General features: G+C 42.1%; 1 protein-coding gene across 1 annotated transcript in view; it reads right to left on the reverse strand.

The window, feature by feature from the left end:
* Positions 1–805: 805 nt before the first annotated feature.
* The window catches only part of FAM118A (family with sequence similarity 118 member A), a 15,322-nt gene continuing 6,443 nt past the window's right edge, over positions 806–9,684 (reverse strand). Inside the window, exons 3-8 of the mRNA XM_014938389.1 lie at positions 8,860–9,112; positions 7,021–7,242; positions 6,257–6,385; positions 4,977–5,262; positions 2,389–2,421; positions 806–1,040 (exon numbers count right to left, since the gene is read on the reverse strand). Of these exons, the coding sequence (XP_014793875.1) occupies positions 943–1,040; positions 2,389–2,421; positions 4,977–5,262; positions 6,257–6,385; positions 7,021–7,242; positions 8,860–9,112 (1,021 nt within the window). The 3' untranslated portion in view covers positions 806–942. The remainder of the gene's footprint in view (positions 1,041–2,388; positions 2,422–4,976; positions 5,263–6,256; positions 6,386–7,020; positions 7,243–8,859; positions 9,113–9,684) is intronic.

Consider the following 9,684-nt stretch of genomic DNA (forward strand, 5'->3'; position numbering starts at 1 on the left):
GTAACTACGTCAGTTAAGTTGAGACAATTCAGTGGTCAGTGTAGTAACAGCACCTCAGAAAAAAAAAACAACAAAACAAACCAAAAACCAGCAGTGCCTAAAACTCAGTCATTGGAGTAGTTCAACTGAAGTCAGACACTAGAAATTGTCTACAGATATATAATTAGATACTAACTGGTTTTAATTCTACTGCATTAAGAGTATCCGTTATCTGCTTTCTGATATAACCAGCAGCATACTCTGTGATTTAAACAACAGTATTTCAAATATTTCCATAGAAATAAACTGCAAGTCAGTCCGTGAGCCCCCATGAACATAGGGTATATCCTTGCTGATACATTCCTATTACATCCTTTCCTCCCCGGGTGATCTCATGCCTTAGACTGACAAATGAAAACAAATCCTCACACTAAAAGCATAAAATAGGTTCTATAGATGTGAAACAACAATTCCTGTTCCTAACAGCTCAGGGATCTGAATCTTACAAGCAGCCCTGTGCTGCCAGACCCCTGAAGAGTTCAACCTCCAGCAGCCTGCCTGCAGTTCAGCTGAGCAGGAAATAACAGAAACCCCTTTGTTTCAAAGGCAACTAACATTGAGTTGCAGGTGTGTTGAGTCATTTTTGACAGATTCAGATGTTACCTCTGGTGGTAAGAGCTTGGTCCAAGTGGCTTGATGCACCTGCTTCTAACTGACCCTGCAGAGAGAGTCGTAGTCGCGTGGAAGCGCTTGGCTGGTGACCAGGACAACTCTCCAGCTTTACATCCATTCCATATTTACAGCTCCAGGAGAGGAAAAGCCTAAGATGCACAATTTTTATTCCACTGAAAGCCATGGAAATACTCAGCTCAAAACCTTCCGTGCAGCAGATGTAAAACACCTACTGTTAAAAAGCTGCTGGGTTGGATTATTTGTTGCTGTTGGGTTTTGGTTTTTTTTCCATTAAATAGTGGGTATACCGTTGTCTGACTGCTTGATTCTCTTGGGAGAGTCAGTGCCATTTTCCAACTTCCTTTTAGCACAGTCCACACATGAAGTTCCTGTGGAAAAAGAGGTAAGGAGGGGAATAAAAAAAGAAGTATTTTAGTGTTGCTCCATACATGTGCTTTGTATACTTTTTATTACAAGCACCAAATATGAAGATAAACGCAATAATGGTCCTCTGAGGTTCTAGTATTTGGATTCTGAATTGTAACACTAACCCTACTGAAAGTCTGCCCCAGCTCAATGATCTGGAGATGTTTCCTAACACGGAGCTCTGGTACTAACATATGGAATAGGAAGGACTTCAGAGGTGAGAAGCTTCAAGAAGTCTGGATCCCCAATCCAGAGGAAAAAAAATACTTGGCGTGAGCTACTGTTGAAAGTCTAAACAGCAGAGCTGGGCAGGAAAAATGAGGGGAAGGGAATGCCTTCAAAATCAGGACATCCACCACTTCTGACAGTATTAGACAACTCTGTGCTAAGGAATAATTCTTTTTCTTTACTTGTTATGTATTCCAAAATACAAGGACATGGGTGCTAAAATTCCTTGTGAGGAGGGTGCTAATAAGCTACTAAAGGAGTGGAGTTAAGTGGGACTGGAATAAATCGTGCTCAGATTTTTAGTTTCTTCTCCACTGATGCCTAATTGTACTTTACCCAAAAAAAGGGATTTATGAACTCACCTGAAAGACAGGTAATCTTAAAATCTAGTTGGAATTACAAAAGTAATCTCTGCATTTACACCTGCCCACAAGTATCTTGGACCTTGTGTACTTTTTGATTGTGAAAAAGTGGGTTTTTTTTAATCTCCTGCAATGCCAAAGACCTCCATATGCAATAATGAAATAATACTTTGATACAGTTCCGATTTATTTGCAGCAGCAGCACAAATATCTTAGAAGTGTAATCTTTTTTAATTGAAGTGTCGTTTCAAAGGGAAGTTTTGCTATTTTATACCATAAATTGGAATGTATTACTATTGCTCTGCTTATTCACAGATGTATCACAAAGATACCTGAACAACATTTGGCCAAAAATTCACCTTCAGTGCTACATGCTTCAGCTTGAGATTCAGTCTTCTATACCTTCTTAAAGAAGGCATTCAGAATATTAATGGTATCTTAGAATACTCTGATCAACTTTAATATTTTTTTTATATACATTTTCTGGAGCTTTTCCATTCTATCATTTGTCCTTTTATTGACAGCTGAGAGCCATCAGTTATCAGCTAATATATGTAGAAAGAAAATAAAGAGAGTAAAAAAGAGAATCTGTTAAGCAGACTTTCAGAGCTAAATGAGAGCAATGCACAACAATAATTCAATTACTTGGTAAATAGAAGACTTTATTTTTAACTCTCTGACAGATTATGGAACCTTCTGTGAAAATAAGAACATTCCTTACCCAACAGTGTTGTGCTGTCCACTCGATCAGCATCTAGAGAAGCATAAGAGACAGCAACAGCACGAGTTAGCACCCAAAAAGTTTTTATACTTTTAATGCAACATCCCAAAACAGAAAGGTTGTATCTGGAATCATAGAATGGTTTGGTCTGGGAAGGGACCTTAAAGATCATCCAGTTCCAACCCCCCTGCCCTGGGCAGGGACACCTCCCACCAGACCAGGTTGCTCCAAGCCCCATCCAGCCTGGCCTTGAACCCCTCCAGGGATGGGGCAGCCACAGCTTCTCTGGGCAACCTGTTCCAGTGCCTCACCGCCCTCACAGCAAAAATTTCTTTCTGTATCTAATCTAAATCTCCCCTCTTCCCATTTAAAACCATTGCCCCTTGTCCTGTCACCACACTTCCTGACAAAGAGTCCCTCCCCAGCTCTCCTGTGGGCCCTCTTCAGGTACTGAAAGGCCACTATAAGGTCTCCCTGGAGCCTTCTCTTCTCCAGGCTGAACAACCCCAACTCTCTCAGCCTGTCCTCATAGGAGAGGTGCTTCACCCCTCTGAGCATCTTCATGGCCCTCCTTTGGACCTGCTCCACCAGGTCCATGTCTTTCCTGTGCTGAAGACTCCAGTACTCCAGGCAGGGTCTTAGGAGAGCAGAGCAGAGGGACAGATTCACCTCCCTCCCACCTGCTGGCCATGCTTCTTTTAATCCTGCTGGCTTTCTGGGCTGGTAGCTCACGTTGCTGCCTCATGTTCAGTTTTTCATCCACTACTACCCCCATCAGTCACTCTTCCCTTATCCACCAACGCTGTAACCCTGCCGCAGAAAGCCACCAAATTTGTCAGGCACGATTTTGGCTCCTTCAGTGCCTGAAATGGCAGCCCCCAGCTTACTTTTAGGGGTCTGCACTGCAGACAAACTCCCTGAAACCAACATACTGTGCTACATATTTTTTTTCAAGCCTCCACTGGGAAGGAAAATCTAATCCAGTCTAAATGTAATATTAAATGGTTACAAAAACCATTACATAAGTGGGGCAGACACCTGCAGTTTTCTTTTCGGGAGGGAAAGTGGAAGGTTCCTGCTATGCACTGCTTGGGAATAATTTTAGACAAAACAGTTTCAGGGACATGATAAATAAAAGAACTGGGAGACAGTATTCTCCCCAAGGTCATTTACTCTAGTTATTTTCCTCAATTCTCTGGATAAGCCGTAGTAGAACTGTCCTTGTTTGGAAAACATTAAGAAATCTCTTTCCTTCAACATATAGTTGGGGTTTTTTTCCCTGGTTTTGTATTAGAGGTTCTTCATTGTTACAGCTAAGGAATTTTATGAGTTGAGAGACAACAGGCTGGAAAGGAGCAGGGAAGGAAAATCAGTGAATGGCCCTAGTTAATAAAATTTAGCTCCCTGTCGATGCAGAACTGTTACTGTCAAAGGTATGGAGTTATTTCCAATTTTAGCATTAAACACCCTCTACAGAGTGCCATTCACTCTCATAAATAGAGTATTATTCCACAACTTCTTCTATTTTATTGTCAGAAAACATTATCCTCACACTCAGGTTTTCTCCCCATTAGCCAAACACCACTGTTAAGCCGAATGTGTGTTAAGCTGAACACCGTTGGGTGTCCTGATTTAATTTCCCATTCTGTGCTTAATCAGATACCAGCTTATCCCACCAATTAATTATTTCAATTCTTTTAGTTTCCTTTACTGACATGTCACATTTCATACAATGTAACACTCGATATACCGGAGCAGTTCGTGCCAAAAAATACAACCGAGTAAACAAACACCTTAAACAAATGCTACCAAAAAAGACAAAGTTCAGAATTAAAAGATTAAATTTTCAAGAATCCACTGGCCTTGCAGAAAAAAATTTGGTTACAATTTAGTCAGGTGTTCCAACTCTGCCTGCCATTCAGCAGCAACGATGCTGGCACGGGCCAACCATAGAATCATAGAATCATTGAGGTTGGAAGAGACCCTTGGGATCATCGAGTCCAACCATCTCCCCTACTCTACAAAGTCCTCCCCTACACCATGTCCCTCAGCACTGCACCTAAACAGCCCTTAAACACAGCCAGGGATGGGGACTCAACCACCTCCCTGGGCAGCCTATTCCAGTGTCTGACCACTCTCTCTGTGAAGAATTCCCTCCTAATGTTCAATCTAAACCTCCCCTGTTGGAGCTTGAAGCCGTTCCCTCTCGTTCTGTCACTAATTACCTGTGAGAAGAGACCAGCACCAACCTCTCTACAGTGTCCTTTCAAGCAGTTGTAGAGAGTGATGAGGTCTCCCCTCAGCCTCCTCTTCCTCAAACTAAACAGCCCCAGCTCCTTCAGCCGCTCTTCATATGATTTGTCTTCTAGGCCCTTCACTAGTTTCGTTGCCCTCCTCTGCACTCGCTCCAGCACCTCCAGATCTCTCTTGGATTGAGGTGCCCAAAACTGGACACAATACTCCGCTAGCTACGTGCAAGGTCAGCACCACAGACCTGCTGCTAATGGCTCAGATGTGGCATCCTGCTACACACCTGCTCCATATTTTCTTATTCAATATTTTCTTATTAAATAAAGAGGATACACTACCTGGACTTCTTTGCTTGCAGATTTGAGCAGTCAGATCTTGTACGTACTCCGGGAATTGTTTGAAGCAGTTCCCATAGGAGACTACTTTTATTCCGTGAAGCAGCATATCTGCCTGCAGCTTAAAAAAGTGGTCTTCATTTTCTTTAAGCACCAGCATATAATGTTCCAAATCCACTTTATTCTTTACAGTATAAAGAAAAAGAGCTTGGAATATCTGATCACGCAGAGTCTCTCCGCATCCCAAAAACAAGAAAGACTTGGTTCGATACAAATTTTGAAGAACTTCCTGGTCAGAAATACAAACACACGAGAGCTACGGTTACTTCAGTGGTCAAAAGGCCCAGGTAAGAACTTCTAAAACATAGAATCATAGAATTGTCTAGGTTGGAAAGGACCTTAAAGATCATCTAGTCCAACCATCAACCTAACTCTGACAAAAAAATAAATAAGAAATAAGCAATAAAAAAAATATAAATCAATAAACCATATTCCTGAGGACCATGTCAACCCATCTTTTGAACACCTCCAGGGATGGGGCCTCAACCACTTCCCTGGGCAGCCCATTCCAATGCTGGATAACCCTTCCCTGAAGAAATTTTCATGTGAGACTTAAAAGGAGAAGCAGACAGACATGACTGCTGAACTGAATTCAGAGCATGTTTTAGGATCAGGACAAACTGTCATTTCAGAAACACTGTACAAAAAAAATTGACATTCAAAAATCACCACACAAAATTAAGTACACATGTAAATATTTCCAGTAAGGGAATTTTAAATTGAAAGCTTTATGGTGACAGAATATTAGGGTCCTGTTAGATCAATCTGTCAATAAGGAAAATTAATATTGATGGCTAAATATTTGACTTCTTAAAATACCTAATACACAACATTAAGTCCAGGATCCAGAGCTAGTAACAGCCTAAGCTCCTAAAAGATGAATCCAAGGGTGATGAACCCTTGTTTTGGTGTCTAGTATTTTGGGGCTAATGTTCATTCATGATATAAATACAAAGATCTCTAAAACCATGACATACAGCTGAGGATGGGGTTTTGATTTGGGATTTAGAAAGAAGCAATATACAAGAGCATGCACTGCCCCAGCAACGTAGCTGCTGCCTTTCTGATTAATACTACCATTTTTCTGGGCCCCCACTTATTTAATTTCTATCATCTGACAAAAAAATTTTACCTAAGGCTAAGGGCCTTAGGTAATGCGTATGCAGCGATTACAATAAAATCGTTAGGCAAAACCCAGTGAAAAATTTAAAGATCATACAAACCATGACTTCAGGATCTTGAGTAACATCTTTATATCCCGAGGGATCGAGCACCATTCCACAGGGATCCGTATATAAGCCGTGAATATGAAGCACTCCGTATTTTATATGCCCTCTTGCCCACTGAAGAACCTAGAGCAAATCAAAGTTACATTCTTTTGTTATACTATACTACACTAGAAGAAGTGAAATTCTGCAAAAATACACAGCTGTCCTAACTTATAAAACCCCTTGAAACACAAATAACTTTTTTGGCGCTTTTCTGCAGCAAGAGATAGTTTTAGTTACTAATTACATACACAGCTTAATTCAAATTATAATACAGAGCTCCATGCTGATACTGAAGATATCTCTGGCCTTTTTGATCTAAACAAGCATTCAGCCAGGTAGCAAGACCCAGCAACAGGGACGGGAAAGACACAAACAGCAAATTAACAACCAGCCAGCTGAAATCACATTTCTGATTCTAACAATTACTTCATGGAAGTTAAGTAAGTTTGTGGATTATTTTTTTTCCAGAGAGCGGGGGGGCAACTGGTTAATAAATGCATCACTGAAATTCTGTTTGGTAACTGTTACCAGATTATTCTGAATAAAGAGAGACATAAAATAAACGTCTGTGCATCTGCTGTTAGCTTATAGAGATGCTTTACCAATTAAGAAGTTTTAGCCTTGACATTGTTTAAGCAGGAAAACATCTTTAAATGAAGCTTACGAGCTGCCTTCTCTTATTATAAAGTCTAAAAATTCTACTGCTCTCACCATACCTTATCCTTATCTTTCAAGTCTAAAGATTCCATTGCTTTACCCTGTTGCTGACCAAATATTTCAAGTAAGTTATCATAGTTTGTCGTCAGAACCATCGTGCCTCTCTCCATGAGTCTCAGGATTGACTGCAGAACAACAGGGTTCTGAATGTGCTGTTCTAAATTATCAAACACCTCCATCAAGCAATCCTGGAAGAAGTTGGGCTTCGTATCCCCAGTACGCTGAAGAGAGAAAAAGATTAACATTTCATAAGGACCACTTCTAACCAAACAAAAGGCATGATTTTCTAAAAGCACAGGCTGCATTTGCCCAGCCCATCTGCTGAGACTGACAGGAATATGTAACAATTCTATAAAAGATACAGGCTTCCCATTCAATAAATTGTTATTCCATAGAGAACAAACGTCTGTTTATAAGCCCAATAGAGCTACTGGCCTAACGACATGGAAACCTCACCTTTTCTCAGTGTGCTTTTACTGCTTTGAAAACCAGCTAGAGGACTAAAAGTATCATTCCCTGGGTTCAGTCTGGAATATACTATGAAAGTTGGGGGGTTTTTGGGGGGAGCGTTTGCTTTGGTTTGTTTTTTCTTCCTGGTTGAGAAAAATGTATTCAATATTAGATCTGCAACAAAGTCTAATTATACACACAGATACACAAATTAAAAGAGTTTGCCCGTAGAGAAGCTCATCCCGTGTTGCAAAACACTCAACACGTCCTCCACCTTAACAGTACGTACGTCACCCTAATTACTCCAACTTGGCAAACTTATTAGCACAATCTGAAAATCTCTGGAACCCAAGATGAACAACCTGTTCCAGTGCTCCACCACCCTCACAGTGAAGAACCCTCTCCTCATCTCCAGTCTAAATCTGTTCCCCTCCAGCTTGAAGCCATTGCCCCTTGTCCTGTCACTACAGGCCTTTCTAAACAGGTTCTCCCCAGCCTTCCTGTAGCCCCCTCAGGTACTGGAAGGCTGCTATTAGGTCTCCCCGGAGCCTCCTCTTCTCCAGGCTGAACAACCCCAGCTCCCTCAGCCTGTCCTCGTGGCAGAGGTGCTCCATCCCCCTGATCATCCTCGTGGCCCTCCTCTGGACCCTCTCCATCAGGTCCATGTCCTTCTTATATTGAGGGCTCCAGACCTGCACACAATACTCCAGGTGAGGTCTCACCAGAGCAGAGCAAAGTGGCAGAATCCCCTCTCTGGACCTGCTGGCAACGCATCTTTTGATGCAGCCCAGGATGGGATTGGCCTTCTGGGCTGCAGCTGCCCACTGCCTGCTCATGTCCAGCTTCTCCTCCACCAGCACCCCAAAGTCCCTTTCCTCAGGGCTGCTTTCTAATACCTCACCCCCTGGTCTGTGCTGATGGTGAGGATTGTTCCGGCCCAGGTGCAGAACCTTGCATTTGCTCTTGTTGAACCTCATGAGGTTCACCTGGGCCCTTTAGCCAGCAGAGCTAGAAATTCCTCTTTCAGTTCCAAGAAACATCATGGCATATATTTAATAGTCAGGCCTCTTGCTTGCGTTAATTACAACGAACGCTTCCTTATGCTAAAATCCAAGTATCCTTTAGCCACTCCAAAATGTACAGCCTATGAGATGATTACCACCAAAATTTCGATTTTTACCAGAAAAAAAAAATATCAAAGTTTTAGAAAGCTGAAAAGAATTTTTGTTGATAATAAAAGTACAATCAATATTTTGTTTAGAATCGATATTTTTAGAAATCAGTATTTGTTTTTAATCAGAGTTAGGCTGATGACCGGACTAGATGATCTCAAAGGTCCCTTCCAACCTGGACAATTCTATGGCTCTGTAAGTTATAAACATACTCACCGGTGACATTTTTCTGATGAGATCGTGTGCAACCACAAGCAGGTCTTTATCTTTGATGACTTTTTTGCGGAATTCAGCAACGTCTCCCGGATGAAGCACTTCCAGCTGTTCAGCTGCTTCAATGACAGCCTCGATGCAGCTTCTCCAGGAGCAGAGGGCTGGGATTCCTGGTGCTACTGCAGCACTTACCCCGGTGCCGATCACGAGAAGAAGGTCCTGAGGCTGCTTTCTTATGAGGCTTTTTAAGAATTTTCTTTAAAACAGAAAACAAAACAAAAAAAATCTTCATTTTTTAACAGTGCGTTTTCTGACTTGTCTGAAGATATACAAGTCCATGGGACCTGATGAGATACATCCCAGAGTCCTGAAGGAACTGGCTGATGTAGTTGCCAAACCACTTTCCATGATATTTGAAAAATCATGGCAGTCAGGTGAAGTCCCTGCAGACTGGAAGAAGGGGAACATCACACCCATTTTTAAAAAGGGTAGAAAGGAGGACCCCGGGAACTACCGACCCGTCAGTCTCACCTCTGTGCCTGGGAAGATCATGGAACAGATCCTCCTAGATGCCATGCTTGGGCACATGAAGGACAGGGAGGTGATCCAGGACAGCCAACATGGCTTTACTAGGGGCAGGTCCTGCCTGACTAACCTAGTGGCCTTCTATGATAAAGTGACTGCGTCAGTAGATAAGGGACAACCTATGGATATGATCTATCTGGACTTCTGTAAGGCCTTTGACATGGTCCCCCACAACATCCTGATTGCCAAATTGGAGGGGTACGGATTTGATGGGTGGACTGTTCAGTGGATAAGGAACTGGCT

The sequence above is a fragment of the Calidris pugnax genome, unplaced genomic scaffold, assembly GCF_001431845.1.
Source record: "Calidris pugnax isolate Ruff unplaced genomic scaffold, ASM143184v1 scaffold47, whole genome shotgun sequence".
Lineage (NCBI taxonomy): Eukaryota > Metazoa > Chordata > Aves > Charadriiformes > Scolopacidae > Calidris > Calidris pugnax.